At 39.9% G+C, this 21427-nt stretch overlaps 1 protein-coding gene across 8 annotated transcripts in view; it reads left to right on the top strand.

Moving 5' to 3' along the window:
- KCNAB2 (potassium voltage-gated channel subfamily A regulatory beta subunit 2) overlaps positions 1–21427 on the top strand; it is a 254260-nt gene that overhangs the window by 199613 nt on the left and 33220 nt on the right. For all 8 annotated transcript variants that reach the window (XM_069741823.1, XM_069741827.1, XM_069741828.1 and 5 more), the window contains 5 exons: positions 470–514; positions 1404–1448; positions 1537–1580; positions 5683–5769; positions 18544–18629. In XM_069741823.1, the coding sequence (XP_069597924.1) occupies positions 470–514; positions 1404–1448; positions 1537–1580; positions 5683–5769; positions 18544–18629 (307 nt within the window). The remainder of the gene's footprint in view (positions 1–469; positions 515–1403; positions 1449–1536; positions 1581–5682; positions 5770–18543; positions 18630–21427) is intronic.

The raw sequence follows: 21427 nt of genomic DNA, 5'->3' as shown, positions 1-21427 counted from the left end.
CTTTTCTGTTTAGTGTTAATTTTTATGGTCCTCACTACAGGGGCGTGGCTCACAGATTATTGGGGGTGTGTCTTCAGGTCGCTCTGCATAGTCACTCTGTGAGCCACACCCTCTTGTAAAGACCATAACAAGTAGCACTAAACAAAAAGGTCCATAACTCTGCAACCGTAAGGCGGATTTAAAAGAAACAAAAAAAGACATACTCAGAGGAACAGCTGGAATAAAATAAGAGCAAAACCTGGATGCATGTTGTCTTTAATAAATTGACGCTGTACAGAACATTTAATCATATGTTTCCTAGAGGATAACAGAGGAACCATACAACTCACAGATCTAGAAATAGAAGCTTGAGAATTGTTAGTTTATGGGCATTACAAGTATGTATTAAAACAGACACGTCTGTAGAGCCAATTTTCTTAATCTTTTCAAATAATTAAGCTTTCTTCTCATTATTATTTCTCATTTTCAGGGCTGAAGTTGTATTAGGAAATATCATCAAGAAGAAAGGTTGGAGGTAATTATTTGGCCGGGTGATGAATCTTTCATGTGGTGAACAGTTTCATCTACATCCTCTTTGCTCAGAAGAGAAAAAGAGCGCCATAAATAATTAACCCAGTAAAATCGTGCAGCTTCATTTCTTGATATCTTGTTGTCAGTTATTAAACTCAATTGACCTCTGGTATTTAGAAAAAACATGCGATATTTTATATATATATATATATATATATATATATATATATACACACACTATATATATATATATATATATATATATATATATACACACACTATATATATATATATATATATATACACACACACTATATATATATATATATATATATATATATATATATATAAATACACATATATATATACTATATATATATATATATATATATATATATATATATATATATATATATATATATACTATATATAGTTATATATCATGATGTATATAAAGATATCACAACAGTACAAAATTAATGTATTAGTATTTTTCAGTTCAGCTTGTCACTTTCTTTTGTGCCCTATTTTTTTTTTTAAATATTTTTATTACGGTAATTATTAGAATAACCACCGTTATCACAGTTATTTTTTTTTTAAATAACTAAGTATGTCAGTCACCACTAGGGGGAGCTTGATGCATAATTTTTCATTATTTAAACAGTTAACTACCAGCTCCCCCTAGTGGTGGCAGCATGTAGGCAGAATTTTATCAATTACCTGTGTAGCTATTCAGAGGATGTGGCGCTCTGTGCTAAAAATAAAGCTCAGATCATTATAAAAAATTAATGAGGTTTTCTGCTTTATATTTATCTACAAGGATCAAAAACGAATAGTTATAATAGATTTATACTTCTTGGTTATAAATAGTAATACTGTTTCTATCCCATTAGGCGGTCCAGTTTGGTTATTACAACCAAAATCTTTTGGGGAGGAAAGTGAGTACCGTAATTCTACATTTTGCATTCTTGTTTGCCTTCTTTCCTGCCCCAATGATGTAGATAACCAATTGTCCTTATATTGTAGGGCAGAAACTGAACGAGGCTTATCCAGAAAACATATAATTGAAGGTACAACCTGCACTCCTGTTATTAGCGCCAAAGCTTGTAACCATCTGGTGTATCGTCTCCATAATATGAGGACGCTAATGCTGGCCATATACAAACGGGGAAATTCTTCATAGGATTCCGGCTTAAAATTACAAAAAAAAGTTTCAACTTTCAGATGAGCAAAAATAAAATTGCAATTTTTTTTCCTTTTTCATGCCCGCCTTAAAGGGAATCTGGCAGTGGGATCAACCCCCCTAAGCCTTCTGTATGGTTATGCAGGTCATAGAAAGCGGAATAAAATTATACCCTCATTTCTGCAATCCGATGTCTTTGTTCTTAATATGTAAATGAGCTCTTAAGATCTGTGGCATGAGAATCTGCCTCCAGAGATTACTTTAAATGTGAGACATGTGACGACTGACAGTCTGCTTTCCTGCTCTACAAGTCTCACTATGGTAACGCCCCCTTTCATTTCCAGTAACCTCTGGAGGCAGATTCTCGGGGAGATCTATGTCCGGCCCATAGATCTTAACAGTTCATTTACATATTATGGAAAATGTGGATTTCTCTGGAATAAGACATCTGATCATAAATATGAAGGTATCCTTTTATTCCGCTTCCTGTGACCTACATGCTCATATAGATGACTTAGGAGGGTTGATCCTACTAGTAAATTCCCTTTAATAAAGGGTGTTGTAACCATAGGCCATCTCCTCCCTCGTTACACACATACACATCACCTGATCTGCATCATCCAATAAGCATTCAAGTTTATACAGCGTGGAGGTGACAAATCTGCATACAAATGATGATATGATCAATTGCCCACTTGCCTAATAATGCTGCTGATTGTAATGTGGACTTTACATCACATCCATGGTGTGACGGAACGCGTCCACGCATTTGTTTTTTACTGAAATTAAACAGTTCAGACTCAGCGAAAGCCTTCATTCAAATAATGGCTTCTCAAATTCTATGCTTTGAGGAATACTTACATAATAAAATGGAACGTCCATAAAAAATGTTTATTTTTTTATGATACTGTTCTTAGTCAGGAATTTTGGGATGGTGTTTTAATTAAGAGAGACTGCTAATTTGTTATTACAGAGAAATATTGTAAAAAAAAAGAAAAAGGAGAACAATAAAACCTCTGTATGTAACATGCCATGTATAATTTGTAATGTCCAAACATCGATGTTTAATGTTTTGAGATTTTTTCGTAAAGGGGTGTCTCATAAAGACATCGCTATTTATATGCTCCATCACAGCAGATAGTCATCATAGAGGGGCAAAAGTAGATTTGAACAAAAAAATTGCCAAGACCCATGGGCACTTTCTTAGCCGGTGCCTGCTGAACAATAGCCCTGCCAAACCCCTATCCCTGGCGTGACGTGTGTGTATGCAGCCACAATGAGGACGTTGTGCTTGGGCTACTAATCAGAAGAGCCATCGGGGATGCTGGTAGGTCGAAGAAGATTTTCAGAACTGTAGTTCAGCAGCCATGGGCTACGGACATGGACACTGGACTAAGGTCCTGAGAATCTTTTTGGGCCGCTGGACTTGGGTCCTGAGAATCTTTTTCGGCCGCTGGACTTGGGTTCTGAGAATCTTTTTGGGCCGCTGGACTTGGGTTCTGAGAATCTTTTTGGGCCGCTGGACTTGGGTCCTGAGAATCTTTTTGGGCCGCTGGACTAGGGTCCTGAGAATCTTTTTGGGCCGCTGGACTAGGGTCCTGAGAATCTTTTTGGGCCGCTGGACTAGGGTCCTGAGAATCTTTTTGGGCCGCTGGACTAGAGTCCTGAGAATCTTTTTCGGCCGCTGGACTAGGGTCCTGAGAATCTTTTTGGGCCGCTGGACTAGGGTCCTGAGAATCTCTTTGGGCCGCTGGACTAGGGTCCTAAGAATATTTTTGGGCCATTGGACTAGGGTCCTGAGAATCTTTTTCGGCCGCTGGACTAAGGTCCTGAGAATCTTTTTGGGCCGCTGGACTAGGGTCTTGAGAATCTTTTTGGGCCACTGAACTAGGGTCCTGAGAATCTTTTTGGGCCGCTGGACTAGGGTCCTGAGAATCTTTTTGGGCCGCTGGACTAGGGTCCTGAGAATCTTTTTGGGCCGCTGGACTAGGGTCCTGAGAATCTTTTTGGGCCGCTGGACTAGGGTCCTGAGAATCTTTTTGTTCAACTGTAGTGGAGAGCTGTTCTGCAAGATTCAATCCAGTTCTGGGAAACTCAAGCTGCCGTCCTCGTTTTATGTCTGTCAGAGTAGCTGCTGTGTATTACATTTTTCTTTGTGGCCACTGTAATGAATAGCTGGCAGTGACTTTCAATGGTCAAATGATTATGCATCCTAAGCCTAAAGGGATTGTCCAGGCTCTGCATACAAGTCTGCAGTCACTCTGTGATTGCAGTCTGGTGAATCTTCACATTGTGCTTTGTACGAGCTGTCCGGATTCTCTGCTCTGGTGACAGCGCTGATGGTGGGCACGTGAATGGAAGTATGCAATTTGCATATATGCTGTCACATGCAGACTACACGTGTGTGGCCTTGCTCAATACAATTGAATTGAGCGAGGCCAGATACATCTAGTTGGAATGTGGCCGGAAGTATGATCACATTGCCGCCTGCATTGGAGAATCCGGACGGCAGTCACTGTGCGCACTGTGAGGATTCACATGTCTGCAGTCACGTAGAGTGACTGTAGACTTGATCCCAAAGCCCGGACAACCCCTTTAAAGGAAACTTTACACAAACGTTAGACACTCTGTTATTCATGACACAAATTCAGAAGGTGCTACATCATTTTTTCACCACCTAGAATAGGTATAATGTACACATTTTGGGATAACGCACACATTTTAAACTTAATTAAATAAATAAGAAAGGATTTCCTTCTTTGTTTTTAATCTAGAAACAGCCCCATATTTGTATGATTTGTTCTAATAGGGGATTAGCTGAGATCCCACGTGGGGAGCTGAGATACCACAGGTGGGTGAGCTGAGATAACACGGGGGGTGAGCTGAGATAACACGGGGGGTGAGCTGAGATACAACAGGGGATGACCTGAGATACCACGGGGGGTGAGTTGCGATACCACAAGAGGGGTTAGTAGAGCTACCACGGGGGGGTGGGCTGAGATGCCACAGGGGGTTAAGCTGAGATACCACGCGGAGGTGAGCGGAGATACCACGGGGGGTTGAGCTGAGATGCCACGGGGGGTTGAGCTGAGATGCCACGAGGGGTTGAGCTGAGATGCCACGGGGGGTGAGCTGAGATACCAAGGGGGGGGTGAGCTGAGATACCACGGGGGGGTTGAGCTGAGATACCACGGGGGGTTGAGCTGAGATGCCACGGGGGGTTGAGCTGAGATGCCACGAGGGGTTGAGCTGAGATACCACGCGGAGGTGAGCTGAGATACCACGGGGGGGGGGGGGGGGGTTGAGCTGAGATGCCACGAGGGGTTGAGCTGAGATGCCACGGGGGGTTGAGCTGAGATGCCACGAGGGGTTGAGCTGAGATGCCACGGGGGGTGAGCTGAGATACCAAGGGGGGGGTGAGCTGAGATACCACGGGGGGGGGTGAGCTGAGATGCCACGAGGGGTTGAGCTGAGATGCCACGGGGGGTTGAGCTGAGATGCCACGGGGGGTTGAGCTGAGATGCCATGAGGGGTTGAGCTGAGATACCACGCGGAGGTGAGCTGAGATACCACGGGGGGGGGGGGGGGGTTGAGCTGAGATGCCACGAGGGGTTGAGCTGAGATGCCACGGGGGGGGGGGGGGTGAGCTTAGATACCTTGGGCGTGTGCTGACATACCAGGCACAGTCAGTCTCCAGGAATTACACTTGTAGGTTAGCAGTGCAGATCCTCCTTTTCTAATCTCATGCATTCCCCATGACTCTATTTATTTTATTTATTTTTACAGAATGGTTTAGAATAAATTTAAAGAAAAAAGTTACAAAAAAAAGTTCCTTGAAAAAAAAAAAATATATAAGATAAATAAATTAACCGTGACAGTTAACCCAAAGGATCACGTTGCCATAACTGTACCAGGTAAACTGTGTCTGTAGATTCCTCTTGCCCGTGGAATGTGTCATTTTTGTTTCTTGCTTTTATTTTACCATTCAGGTTTAAAGGCTTCTTTAGATAGACTTCAGCTAGAATACGTGGATGTTGTGTTCGCGAACCGACCCGATCCCAACACACCGATGGAAGGTGAGCTCCGCCATGCTATAAGTAATTGGGCAGCACCTACTACATATCATATATTTTCCATCTTGTTCAATATCACATCCAGATAAAAAAAATGTAATAAGAACCGTTGTCGGACTTGGGAAGTATGTCTTTGTATTTTGTTTATTTTTTTTTTTTAAGGGTTCTTTTTTTTTTAGGGGGGGGGATGAGGCTACAAATATTTGCTCACATATGTGGTATTAATAAAAGTGATTGCAAAGTTTCATCCAAAATTTAAAAATGTAATTTCAGTATTGTTTCAGTACGTGGTTTCTTTGGGTGAAGGACTATTTTGTTTTTAGGAAGTAACTCATTTAAAATGTTTTGTGAGCTTTATACATTTTCTTGGGTGGAACAAGGAACACACATGTTAAAGTGAACCTGACAGCTGATCCGTGGGCAGCGTGTATCAGGCACTGGCTGTATGATCTCAGCCAGCCATGTTTGATTCTGAAATGTTGCAGCATTTCAGATAAAAAAAACAACATATATTAGAAGTTGTCGTGGACTGAGCCACACTGGACGCTAGTCAGACAGGCGGGTCCTGACGGCTTCTCCTTGCCCTGGAGTGACGGGTCTACCCCTACATGCACATATAGGCAGAGACCTGTCAATCCAGGACAGCGGGTGGGGAGAAGCCGCCGGGACCCACCCGTCTGACTAGTGTCCAGTGCAGCTCGGTCCCTGCCTGGCTTTTAAAGTGTGTTTTATAGTGTCCGATACATGCTGCCCGTGGATTGGGCAGCCTATAACAACTGTCAAATTCTCTTTAACCAAAACCATTATTAATTTCAAAAATTTTAATATCATGGTAACAATTTAAGTTTTGAACAACTTTGTGAGTTTTTTGTGGTATTTGTTAAAGGGGCTTGCCAAGACGACAATATTTCTGCCCTAGCCTTCCGATAAGCCGGGTTCAATTCCTGGCACCCACGCTAGTCAACTGGCTGAAGGGGCTGCAGCGCTGCGTCCCATTTATTGCTTACCAGGCATTGTTCTGTATTTGTGGTAGACGCTATGCCTGGAATTCCCTTTTAGGTAAAAGTAGTGGATACAGCCCCAACCTGCCCCTCTATATAAAGAAAAGCCAGTCTTCGTGGAGCTCCTCAGCCCCTTCAGTCAGCTGATAGGATGTACCATTAATAATAGCCAATCAATATCGTTATCTCAAAAATCCCCTTAATTTATAACTGTAAAAAAAAACCTGTTAATTTTAATTTATTTTTTTTTTAGAATGTTTGATACATTTTATTCAAAGCTGAAGTTATTACAGTAGCTACAACTATCACATTTCATTTTTTTTGTATTTTTCTGTATTTTAAGATTTTGCTGTATACTTTCTTTTCATTTTTGTTTTCTCGCTTTCAATTTTTAATCATTTAAAAGTATGCCAAAATGATTCACCAGTCATCCCATGAGCTATTGCCTACAATGCCACATATGTTTGCAGAGAATTTATTGTTTCAGGTGGTTTGAACTATTGGGCCTGTTACACTTTTGTTGCCTTGTTGTTTCTTATTTTGTTTTATGCTCACATTTCACCCAGTTTTTAAAATATTCACGCGTTTTTCTGTTTTGTTTTTGTTTTTTTTAAACAACTAATTTATTGTAAAACTGCTCATATTCCTTTAGAATTAAGCTGCAAAAAAATGGAGGGAAATCAATGGGTGTCATTCTAAGTAATTTCCCACAGTAAATTTTTTTTTTTTTTTTTACAAAATTAGATATTTTTTTTTACAATGTTGTATTCACACAACAGAACCGTTTTTGCCTCCACCGGATGATCGTTTTAAAGTCCTGTGCCCTTTTGTCAAACAATGTCATGAACTTTCAGCTGTAAACTCTGGTCTTTCTAAATCTTTCTTTCATTACCAGGAGACCCATTTAGTTCTTCCAAGTCGAGAACATTCATCATAGAAGGTACACAGTACCCACAATCTCCATATTGAATTCCATATCCGAAAGGCATTTTATGGGACAGATAATCTCTTTTTTATCTTTACCATACAAGTGTTTCCTCCCCAGTCCCCAAAGGAACAAAATATCCATAAAATGCATTAAAATACCCTTTAAGAACATCTTGCAAGTAAAATCCAATATTTTTTTTCTGATCCCTTTAATTATTGTCCCTTACCCTGTTGTGCCCTGATTTGTGTACCATATCATTACACTTGTTACTAGGATTTTATTTTTTTTTTTTTTTTGCATGGTATATTTGGTGTATCATTTAGAGCTGTTTTTCTGCATCATTAGTGTTTTGTTTGTTTTATTCTTTTGTTTGTTTGTTGTTTTATATTCCGGGAGCACATTACCGTTGCTGGGACTTCTGTAATGTGAGGGGAATACTCAATGATGACGCTTGACCTTCAAGAAATAAAGCATTTTAGTATTTTCTTGAAGTCGAGATCAGTTCTACAGCTGGGCAGTAAAAGAAAATATATACCGTATATACTTTTTGTGTTATTTCTTTTTCTTTATAGCTTTGATAAAATATCCAGAAATCAAATAAAATATACAAATTCTGAATTTTAAGTTTCTATTATCAGCAGAAAAGGACAAATTACTTTTTTTAAATGTATTTCTTTTTCTTTTTTTTACACTTTTCTCCTGTGCCCAGTTGTAGTATCTGTTGGTTTTGCTTGTGTGATTGATTGATTTTGATACCCAATAGTGTAATGCTCAGTTATGCGTCGGTGCACTTTTAGGGATCTTTTTCCTCCCATTTGCTAAAATGCTTGTTTTCTAGATGCCTGACACAGCGCATGGTCATATCTCATGCTTTGAGCGGACGATTTGCTTCTCTTGGCATGGGCTTATGTTGAAAAAAATATATAAAATCAAAGGTTTGCATGATGGAGACAGGTGAAGCATTATTCCCCTAAAGTGTTTCTAAAATCTCACGTTTGTTGAGATCCAAATTGTAGACATATGTGTAAAATTGACGGATGTTGAAACAAGTTGAATTTTTTTGTGCCAAGTTATTGAACCAAAAAAATTGTGAAAGAAGAGTACATTTATTTTGTGTAAAATTATTATTTTTTTGGCCTCTACTTTTAGAAACACTTAAAATAAAGTCACAATTGCACTGTACGGTTTACCTTGCAAGCACTGCAGTGAGGACTCTGCCTTCTAGACCGTTTGTCCTCATCCATCCATAACGCCTTTTGTGACATATCTCATATTCTTACGTGTAACATACACCAGTCAGGGTAACTCACTTTAGTCTAAATTAATATATTTTTGGAAAACCCGGCTTAAGTCATGTCAGTCTTCATGTTAAATAGATGTAAGCCTGAGATCTTCAATCTTGTTGCTCTTGAGCTCGATGCGCAAGGTGGGAGTTTTGCAACCGCTGGAGAGCCATAGAACAGGGATCTGTAAGCGAATACATGGTGTCCAAAAATTCTGTGGTCTAAGGGGTAATGTTTATCCTTGTGGAGAGTGACATACCAGCTCTGGCATGCCAAGGTAAGGAGGCTTATTCGCACAGCAGATAAGTCTTCTTACCTTGGCAAGCCAGAGTCGGTATGTCACTCTCCACAGTGAGAAACGTTACCCCTTAGACCTCAGTCCAGAGCCTCTCACCTAGCCAAATCGGTTCTCACACTTTGCACTGATGAGGAGCAATTCCCCGAAACACTGTGATTGCAAATTGAGATTCTGATTTTGCTTTTATCCTGAGTCCTATTGCAAGGCTCGTTAAAGAGTTGATTGTGACTTGTAGGATTGCTGCTTCCAACAGGTGGCGCTATAGAGTTCAAGTCCTCTTTCTCTCTAAAGAGGCAATTTGCATGTTGTCTATGTGATAACTAGTGATGAGCGAGTGTACTCGTTGCTCGAGTTTTCCTGAGGACGCTCGAGGGTCCTCAGAGTATTTGTTAGTGTTCGGAGATTAAGTTTACATCTCGGCAGCTGAATGATTTACAGGTATTAGCCAGCTTGATTACAGTTGAGGATTCCCTAACAACCAGGCAACCCCCACATGTAATCAGGCTGGCTACTAGCTGTAAATCATTCAGCTGCCGTGATGAAAACTAAATCTCCAAACACTAACAAATACTCGGAGATCACCCGAGCGTGCTCGAGAAAACTCGAGCAACGAGTATACTGGCTCATCACTAGTGATAACCTAAGTGCTTCCCAAACGCCGGTCCTCACAGCCCCAATAGGTCATGTATTCAGGATTTCTTTAGTTTTGCACAGATGATGGAAGTATCATCAAGGCATCAGAATCCTTTTCTCTCAACTGTGCATTACTGAGGAAATCCTGAAAACATGTTGAGGGCTGCGAAGACTGGAGTTTGGGAAACACTGATCTAAGTAATCATTTTTTGTACTTTATGTTAGAAACTGATATGTGTTTCAATAAAGGCACCATTTACTTTATGTATTTTTTCTGATATTCTACCACTAAATTTACTGACAAATTCCCCATCCATGACGTGTGAGATAAACCTCCCCAAACCGAACATCGCATAGATTTTTTTTTTTACATGTAAATCCATTGACCTATTTATATTTTTGATTAGTTGTTGCATTTCCAACAAAGTAGCACTTTAATTTGTATAAATGACGGGTTTAGTGCTATGGGCGTAACAGAGCACTTACCAAGCCTCTGCCTCCCTTGATTATTTCCCCATGTAACAGCAGCCTCTTTAGCTTGATTGATAGCTCACTGTCTGCGCGATGTCACGTGCCAGGCAAGGAAATCAGACAGTGAGCTACCAATCAAGCTAAAGAGGCAGGGAAACAAGCTTAGAAGGAAAAGGCTAGTTAAGTGCTCTGTCACACCCAGAGCCCTTAATGCCCAATTTTCATATAGATGGAAACTCTTAATTACTTTAGTATGCAGGAACTGAGTGAAAATATAAAGATTTCAATGGAGTATTATTTCCAAGACCTGCATGCCCATATAGGCAGTTTGGGTGGATTCATCTCACTAACAGATTCCATTACGTGTCTGATGGCTAATGAAATTAGGGCATAATTCGTGGCCTTTAAGTGATTGTAAACGTATCTCTCACCCAGGCTGTCATCAAGTGTGGAGAGCTGACCCTGCTGAGGCAACCATCAAGAATTGTGCAAGGGTCTTATTAAATAGTTCAGAAGCCCTGTACGATACTCGCTAAGCCTTGGATGGTGTCCATATTGGTAGTGTCATCCCTCCATGACCAATGTCAAATCGAGTAGGAGAGTATGCCTGTATCTCTGTCTCTACCTTGACATTTTCTTCTGGACCGTCCGCAGGTCTCCTGACCCAAAGTAAACAGCTTTATATCTGTCTATGGCGCTGTTGTGTTCAGGTCAAGAGACAATCTGTAAACCAGGGGTGTCAAACTGCATTCCTCAAGGGCCTCAAACCATGCGTGTTTTCAAGATTTCCTTAGCATTGCACAAGGTGCTGGAATCATTCTCTGCAGGTGATTAAATTATCACCTGTGCAATGCAAGGAAATCCTGAAAACATGACCTGTTTGCAGCCCTCGAGGAATGCAGTTTGACACCCCTGCTGTAAACAGACCGTGAAACTTGGACATGTGAAGCAAGCCTATCCCCCCGATACCATTAACAAAGTGATGTCTTGATCCAGTAAAGTAGACTGAAATTCTGGTTCATAATGGTGGATTACTTTCTATAGCTGCCTTTTGGCACCTTAAGTCCATTGACCACGCCATGCCAAGTCTGAAATATTGGATACTGTTCAGATCTAGCTGAAGGTGTAGGCCAGGTGCCTATAGTGAGACCTGGAAATCCCTGCAATTATTGTGCCTTTCAGGTTGGTGTCACATCACATAAACCTACCTTGTATAACTTCACGAAGTGCAAAAGCTAAAGTAGTAACCTCTTTAGTCCCTGCAAACTTCACGCCAGCAGTCATCAGCCTGAATTTTTAATGTTTTTGGCGACTAAACCCAACTTGTTATTCTGGTAACTCTATCATTAAAGAGGTTGTCCACTGCCCCGACTCGGGTACTGGTTCTGCCATAAATGTTTAAAGCATAACCGCCTTTTTATTTTTATTTTTTAAGGGAATCCGGCACTCCCTGGGACGATTTTAAGCTATTACTATGGGTATACTGGTGATAAAATGGTTAAAATAGTCTTTCCTCTATGCATCATAGCGGCGGTCTAGTTATGGAGAAATTGAGTTGTAATATAGATCATCAGAAAAATCTACTTCTTTCTCCACCACAATTGATCAGTCATTATCAAAATTCTCACTTCTAAGGTAAAATCTGTATTCAGTGAAGACTGACTTTCCCATTACTGAGATTTCGAAGGCTAGGAGAGGGAGGGGGCTCCTTCTCCCATCCGATCGGCGCCCCGCTGTGTCAGTAAAAAAAAAATTAAATTAAAAAAAGTACAACTATTTTTTCAAAATATTACAATATGTAAAATAAAGAGGAAAATGGTATTGTACCCATAAATATGCATCTTAATTTGAAAAAAAAAAAAAAATTACACAAAAAATGTACACAGAATTGGTATCACTGTATCCGGTACGACCCAACCTATAAAATTGTCACACTAGTTAAGCCCTTCAGTGAACACCGAAAAAGAATAAACTAAAAACTTAACAAAAAAATATTATTTTTCATCATACTGCTGAACAAAAAGTAGTAAAATGCGATAAAATAAAATGGAAATAAAAATGATATAGCTAAAAACGTCATCTTGTCCTTCAAAAAATAAACCTTCATATGGCTCCATCAGCAGAAAAATAAAAAAGTTATAGCTGTCAGAATATAGAGATGCAAAAACAATTCTTTTTTTCCTATAAAAGTTTTATTGTATAAAAGCACAAAAACATAACAAAGATATAAATGTGGTATTTCTCTAACCATACTGACCCGAAGAATGGAAGTCTCATCATTTTTACCACATGGCGAGCGGCATTAAAAAAAAACAAAAAAACCTGAATTGCTGTTTTTTGTTAATTCTGCCTCTCAAAAAATAGAAATCAATGAAATAATGTAATGTCTGAAAATTGTACCACTAAAAACATCAACTCATCACGCACAAAACAACCCTTCACGACTCTGTCAGTAGATAGATCGAAAAAGTGTTTTTTTAGTGTGACAGCAGCCAAAAGGAAAAACTATATAAATCTGGTATCGCTGTAATTGCACTGACCTGAAGAATAAAGTTGTCTGATCACTTATAGCACACAAGGAATGGTGTAAAAAATAAATTTAAAACAATTCTTGACCTGCTGTTGATTTATTTATTCTACCTCCCAAATATTGCAGTAAGGTTAGGCTCAGTTTTATCGTGTGCTCTACGCTGAGCACTTACATTGGGGTTTCTGTGTAAATCTATAAAATACGTGTTTCAGATTGCACCCCTGGTTGAATATTTCCTGCAAAGAGGCAGATGGAGGCGCTGTGGACTCTCTGGTCTGCCAATGTCTGTTTTTTAAGCATGCATAAAAGCGCGGCTGACTACAATTTTGTGAACTTCTGAAAAGGACACCGCTGAACAGAGGCCAAACGGAGTGTAGAGTAACTCTGCTGCCTCATTATAGTGAATGGATCCCTCAGGGGTTTCATCTAAGTTTAGTCATTCAGAGATTTAGATGGAAACCATGATGCAAGTCCTCAGCTTAGAGCGCAGGATAAATGTGATCCAAAATGTTATGTAAAATGTTCTCCATAAAAGCTTCAACTCAATTCACAAAAACAGCTCCCCACTCGGGTCCATCATCTGTCTCTGTCTGTCTGGGGCTTCCACTTTACTGGTAGCACTAAGGCTCTGGAGAAGCGCTATGGATTCTCTCCCCCAAAAGAGATCCAGTGAATTGTGCACAAATTCAAATGCCCCTCTCCCTTCTGAGTCTCACTGTGCCTAATCCACAGTTAGCATCCACATGTTTGGTATTTCTATAGCATTGAGTGCCCGCTTAATTTACGGGGTGCGCGTCTCCAGAAGCATGAGCTGGGCACATCAGCGTACTGGACGCTACAATGTACGGGCACTACAATGGCAGATTGGCAATTTTCACTCAGCAACATCCACTGCTGCTTGTTTCTGGAAAACACCAATGGAGTCAAAATCATCACTATACCTGCAAATTCCCAGAGGGGTGTAATTTCCAAAATGAGGTAACTTGAGGGGGGATTCTGCTTCTTCTGGCACTGTATATGGAGTCCGCAAACTATTCTACAATAGTTTGTTCTCCAAGAGTCAAATAGGTCTCAGTTCCTTCCAAGTCTCGCCATGTGGCTAAGCAGTACTGGCCAGCCACATATGGGTATAGCCACATATGGGGTATTGCCACGTTCAACAGAAATTGTTTGACTAATTTTTGTGCCATTTTTACCCATTTTCTCATCTGAAAATGTAAAACAAAATTTTTGTGGTAAGAATGTTATTATTATTTCACTTCCCAGTGGTATAAAATTCTATGACACACCTGTCTTGTCAATATGATCACTGCAATCATAGATTAATTCATTGAGATATGTAGGTTGCAAAATGGGGTCACTGATGGAGGATTTCTGCTGTTCTGGCATCTGTGGCCCTACTAATGTGACATGTCACTCTCCAACCAGTCCAGTAAAATCTGAACTCCAATATGGCCCTTCCCTTCTGAGCTTTGCACTGTACCTCAAAGGTTATTTTGGACCACATAATGGGGTATTGGCGTGCTCAGGAGAAATTGCAAAACAAATTGCATGTAATATTTTCTCCTTTTATCCTTTTTGAAAATTAAATACTTGGGTCAAAGCAACATTTTTGTGGAAAAAAATGCTAATTTTCCAATGACTCTGCCCAATGTTATACAATTGTGTTCGCCTGAGGGTTAAAAATGCTTAGTACACCCCTAGATGAATTCCTCAAGAAGTGCAGTTTTCAAAATGGGGTGACTTTTGGGGGGGTTTCTGCTGTTTTCACATGTCAGGGGTCTTTCAAATGTGACATGGCATCCACAAATTATTCCTGCCAAAATTTCTCTCCTTCCCTTCTGAGCCCTGCCGTGTGCCCAAACAATAGTTTTCCACCACATATGGGGTATCGGCGTACTCTGGATAATTTGCACAACAGATTTTGGGGTCCATTTTTTTTCTCATGTCACCCTTGTGAAAATGACAAATTTGGTCGTCTCTGCAAGATAAATAGACCTGCTGCAGTATGGAAAGATGCGCCGCATGTCCATCTCCGCAGGTGAGCCGCGGGTGCCGATGTACGCATAGTGGACCTGGGGATTTCTTGAAATCCCATCCACTATGCTGTAACATCGTTAACTGACCATGGGAACATACCTTAACTTCAAATGGAATCTGTCCCTAAAAAAAAAAATTGGTTTTGTAAATTTGTTTGGAGAAATTGTTGAAATTTTTTTAACCCTTCTAACTGCCTAACAAAAAAAAAACAATTGTGTTTAAAAAAAATGTTGCTGCTGTGAAGTAGGTGTGCAGTAAATATTTATTATTTTGTGTGATATTAATATTTGGTTTAACGGCATAAAAAAATTAAAAGTTTGAAAATTGCAAATGTTTTCAAATTTTCAATATCTTCATAAATAAACGCAAATCATGGCGACCAAAATTAACCACTAACATAAAGCACAAAGTGTCACAAAAAAATAAACAAAAAACAATCCCAGAATCACAGGGATATGTTGAAGCTTTCCAGACCAGAGTTATTACCACATAAAGTGATACTGGTCCGAATTGAATAAATTAGCCTGGTCAGGAAGGTGAAAACAGACTGGGGGCTTGAGGGGTTAAGGACAATGCACCTATACTTTTTCTGCTAAGTTTCATGTAGTTTTAGTCCTTTCTGCTCCACTTTTCATGCCCTAGCACCAGCTTTTCCGAATTCTTACTACATTTCCTATCATACCTTGTGCTGGGCAGCAAGCCAGCAGTGAGCACAGACCTGTAACTCCACCTTTACCTTGTGTCACACACAGACCTGGACAATCTCCTGTACAGGACACTGCAGGCAATAGAAGAAATGCACAAAGCACCAGAACACCAGCCCGGTCAATAAGAATATCCCCTTCACTGATGAATGGTATAAGTAGGTTGGTTGAGGTGTATGGGGGAGGTAATTGGATTACATAGATGGATGGAGAGAGTCAGATGAATGTATTCATATAATAGAGGGAATACAGCAGAGTGTGAACATGTAGATACAGCCTGCTGTATAGAGATACAAAGAAGAGCCGTGTCTGCACCAGTATGCACAGAAACAGTGAGCTCTGCTGGCCTCCCACGCGACAAGTCATGCCCACTTGTCAGTTTTCACAGCCTGATGTTGACGTGACATCATGCCAGAGATCATGTGACTATAAAAGCCGCTCCGATTACAGAAGGATTTGTCCAAGCAATGTATTATCTATGGCCTTTAGTTTTCATGAACGGGACATGTAAAGTAGTGGCCAACCTCTTTCACGGGCAATACTAAAAGTGTCTTCTTACAGATTATAAATAATCTTCTGGAAAGTCCTACTATAGAACTGTGAGTCTACCATTTTCCCCTGAATATGAAACACATAGGGAGCCCCTAGGAGGTTCACCTAAAAAGTATTAGGACTCTTTCCCATTGGTGACATGTTCTCAAGATTCTAGAACGGACCCTCAGACCCCTGTGGTGCACTACGGTCTGTTCCTTCTCACCATACGAGTCTGTGTAGTTGTGCCCCAGGAATGACACATCTGGAATACAGACTTGGGTACAGTATCTCCATCTGAATTGGGCCAATTCCAAAAATAGACAGTTTTTTTATGAAAAGTATATTTTGTCAGAGGCAAGTTCTGTTTCAGAAGTTTGATGAAAATATTAAAGGCAATCTGTCATAGGATTTTTGCTACCTAATCTGAGAACAGCATAATGTAAGGGAGAAAATAAACCTGATTCCAGTGATGTATCACTTAGTTTACTGGGTGCAGCAGTTGTGATACAATTGGCATTCTTAGTTGTAGCATGAAGCAGAGCTTAGAAAGCTAACTCCACCCACACCATAGCTTTATGTGTATTTTGTCTATTGACAGTGAGCTACTAATCAGTGCTGGAGCAGGGTTGGACAAGGAAGCACATGAGCTGTAGTCCAGGCGGTGATAATTTCCTACTGATAAAACACTAATTGTATTAAAACGGCAGCACACAGCCTAATATGTGACACATCGTTGAAGTCGGTGTCTCAACTTCTACCTCATGCTGTCCTCAAATTACATAGCAAAAACTTGCTGACAGATTCCCTTTAAGAAACTTGATTGAGTGTTCTGGAGTAAGATGTTTTTAAATGTCTTCTAATATTCAGACATAACTTCATGTTCTTCTCATACACCCAGTGTGAACACATTATAACATATTAATGACATCCGTTCAAACATTTTTTTTTTTTTTCAAACCTGTCTTGTTAATTTCCACCTACAAATTAACAGCTTTCCTACATTTTAAAGAGAGGCTGACAAGTCAGTAATTTTTTTTTTTTTTGCATGGACACGGGTACTAAGACCCAAAGCAATCATCAAACCAAAGGTGAAAAAGTTCTCAGCCGGGTGCTGTTTTCTACAAACCTATCGATTGCTGTGGTCCCACACACAGCCAGCCCCCATCTACCCAGGTCACTTTTGCCCCAATTTTTTTTTATAAAATATTATAATATATCCTTTAATTTTTGACTTAATAAAATAATGAATCACATTTTCTGCAGGGTAAGGTTTCAGTCAAACCCAAGGTAAAGTATATACAATTGATTTAATTTGATAGGAAGAGTTATTCTTAGGGGCTGCAAATCAGTAAAGTTTAAAAAAATATATATATATTAAAATAATAAAAGTAAAAGGTTGAATTGGCGCAAAAGAAGTATTCTGTATATACAGGACACTGAAACATTATGATTTTGAGACTAACCCATTAATTTAGCATATAATCTTCTAGTTTCTTGTTATGGCTTATTTATAAAGTAATAATTTATTAAAAAAAGGAATAAAATATGCAAAAAAACGTTTAAATAACTGTAACGTGGATAACTAATTTATTATTATTTTGATATATTAACTTATATTTCAAGACCGTTTTTATTTTTTCAAAGTAAATAATAATTTTTTAGCCATTTTTATTTCCCCTTTGATATTGCTTTAGTTGATTAGACTTTATCCTTTGATATAAGACGAATTAGAGTTAAATATTTGAAGCCTGCATTGTCGCTTTCTGTCTCGACTTTGACAACTCGCTCTACGAATGAATTTATAATACTCAATTTGTAATATCGTACAACAGTATGTCTGGACATGAAATGTAATGAAGTGCTATATTTTGTGCATTACATGATTGTGGGCAGCTGCAGACAGACTGTATTCTGCTACTTCTTTTGAGTTTCTCATAGTCATGTAATGTTCTTCTTAAAACGAGCGGCAACTCGTTCTCAACAGTCCAAGATTTGGGGACTCCGTCCCACTGAGTAACGATCCTCCGAGATCAATAATGCACCTTCGCATCTACACATTTTTCATATTGATTATAGCACCGAAATTAGTTTCTTTCCACATTTCTCGTGTTTCTCTTTACTGTATTCATCTTTCCCAAGGAAAGGTGACCGCTATTAAACTTTTTGGGACCTGCATTTACCGCAAGTGAATGAATAAATGGACATGAATGATTTCCACTGCTTGCAAGATGTCCTTGCAGCATTCTTTCCCTTTTCGGTGTTGTAGATTTAGCTTCCTGCATGGTATGAGTTGTCCGTTTGGGTCTTAACGGAGACTTTACTTTCTCTCTCTTCCCTCCGTTACTTTCTCCACAGAGACGGTCCGAGCCATGACTCATGTGATCAACCAAGGGATGGCCATGTATTGGGGGACGTCACGTTGGAGCTCTATGGAAATAATGGTAATATTCTCTTTTTCAATTCCATTTGGTTTTTCTCAGATTATACAATATTGATGTTCCTATTTTCCAACTGTGCCTAAACACTTACTGAAATCAAGGCAGCAAATCATGGTTTGTAGTGGAATAAATTTTAATCTGAAATCTACAGTGGTTTTCTCTATATGACAACCCCTTTTTTTATCTACCCGGGCTCATGTATTTTTAAAATATTTTGGGCAATGCTGGAGCTTTTTTTTAGACTCTTAACTTCCAACTGTCTAAGGAAACAACACATGTACATAACCACAAAGGGTGGGGATCTGACCAATATTTAGTATTGAAGTATCTAATGAGCGTTTGCACAGGTCCTTTTCAGGGCCGGCTCCTGTTTTTTGTGGGGCCCCGGCGAAACCGTCTGTGGGCCTCTGTAACACATAACACAATTCATGATGCACAGATATGGCAGAGAAATATAAATATAGTTCAGTGCCAAAGAAATTAGTTCTTACATTACATGAGTGATATCTATAGTAAATTCTGCAGTAGCCCAGACACTGGGTAGTATATTCCTCTATACAGTATTATGGGCACCACATAACGCTCCATACAGAATGAGCCCCAAATATTGCTCCATAGAAAATAATGGACCCCATTATAATGCTCCATACAGAATGAGCCCCATGTATTGGTACATACAGTATTATGGGCACCACATAGCGCTCCATACCGAATAGTGAGTCCCATATACTACGCCATACAGAATAATGAGCCCCATATCTTGCTCCATACAGAATGATCCCCATGTATTGCTACATACAATATTATGGGCACCACATAGCGCTCCATACCGAATAGTGAGCCCCATATACTACGCCATACAGAATAATGAGCCCCATATACTACGCCATACAGAATAATGAGCCCCATATAATGCTCCACACAGTATAAAGATCCCCACATATTGCTCCACACCGAACAATAAGCCCCATATATAACTCGATACAGTATTATGGGCACCACATAGTGCTCTATACAGAATAATGACCCCCATATATTGCTCCATACAGAATGAGCCCCATATATTGCCCCATACATAATGAGCCCCATATATTGCTTAACCCCTTAATCCCATATGACGTACTATCCCGTCGAGGTAACCTGGGACTTAATTCCCAGTGATGGGATAGTGCGTCATATGCGATCGGCCGCGCTCACGGGGGGAGCGCGGCCGATCGAGGCCAGGTGTCAGCTGACTATCGCAGCTGATATCCGGCACTGTGCCAGGAGCGGTTACAGACTGCTCCTGGCTCTTTAACCCCCGGCACACTGCGATTAAAGATGATCGCAGTGTTCCGGCTGTATAGGGAAGCATCGCGCAGGGAGGGGTCTCCCTGTGTGCTTCCCTGAGACACTCGGAGCAACACGATGTGATTGCGTTGCTCAGAGGGTCTCCTACCTCCTCCTTCCTGCAGGCCCTAGATCCAATAGGGCTGCGGGGCTCCTTCCGGGTCCTACATGTAAAAAAAAAAAAAAAAAAATAACAAAAAAAAATTCCTAAATAAAGAAAAAAAAATATATATATATATTGTTCCCATAAATACATTTCTTTATCTAAAAAATCCAAAACAATAAGAGTACACATATTTAGTATCGCCGCATCCGTAACGACCTGACCTATAAAATTGTAACACTAGTTAACCCCTTCAGTGATCACCGTAAAAAAACGAGGCAAAAAACAACGCTTTATTATCATACCGCCGAACAAATAGTGGAATAACACATTATCAAAAAAAGGATATAAATAAACATGGTACCGCTGAAAACGTCATCTTGTCCCGCAAATAAAAAAGTTATAGTCATCAGAATAAAGCGATGCAAAAATAATTTTTTCTATAAAAAAGTTTTTATCGTATAAAAGTTCCAAAACACAAAAAAATGATATAAATGAGGTATCGCTGTAATCATTCTGACCCGAAGAATAAAACTGCTTTATCAATTTTACCAAACGTGGAACGGTATAAACACACCCACCAAAAAGAAATTCATGAATAGCTGGTTTTTGGTAATTCTGCCTCACAAAAATCGGAATAAAAAGTGATAAAAAATGTCACATGCCCGAAAATGTTACCAATAAAAACGTCAACTTGTCCCGCAAAAAAACAAGACCTCACTTGACTCTGGACCAAAATATTGAAAAATTATAGCTCTCAAAATGTGGAGACACAAAAACTATTTTTTGCAATAAGAAGCGTCTTTTAGTGTGTGACGGCTGTCAATCATAAAATCCGCTAAAAAAAACTACTATAAGAGTAAATCAAACCCCCCTTCATGACCCCCTTAGTTAGGGAAAAATAATAAAATTAAAAAAATGTATTTATTTCCATTTTCCCATTAGGTTTAGGGTTGGGGCTAGGGTTAGGTTTGAGGTTAGGGCTAGGGTTGGTGATAGGGTTGAGATTAGGGCTAGGGTTGGTGATAGGGTTGGGGCTAGGGGTAGGGTTGGGGCTAGGGGTAGGGTTGGAGTTAGGGCTAGGGTTGGGGATAGGGCTAAAGTTAAGGTTAGGGTTGGGGCTAAAGTTAGGGTTAGGGTTGGGGCTAAAGATAGGGATTGGATTACATTTACGGTTGGGATTAGGGTTAGGGGTGTGTCAAGGTTAAGGGGTGTGGTTAGGGTTATGGTTGGGATTAAGGTTAGGGGTCTGTTGGGGTTAGGGGTCTGTTGGGGTTAGGGGTGTGTTGGGGTTAAGGGTGTGGTTGGGGTTAGGGTTAGGGGCATGTTCGGGTTAGGGGTGTGGTTAAGGTTATGGGTAGAGTTGGGA

The sequence above is a fragment of the Ranitomeya imitator genome, chromosome 10, assembly GCF_032444005.1.
Source record: "Ranitomeya imitator isolate aRanImi1 chromosome 10, aRanImi1.pri, whole genome shotgun sequence".
NCBI lineage: Eukaryota > Metazoa > Chordata > Amphibia > Anura > Dendrobatidae > Ranitomeya > Ranitomeya imitator.
Note: the sequence above shows the minus strand (reverse complement) of the source record. Positions and strands in the feature narration are given on the sequence as shown.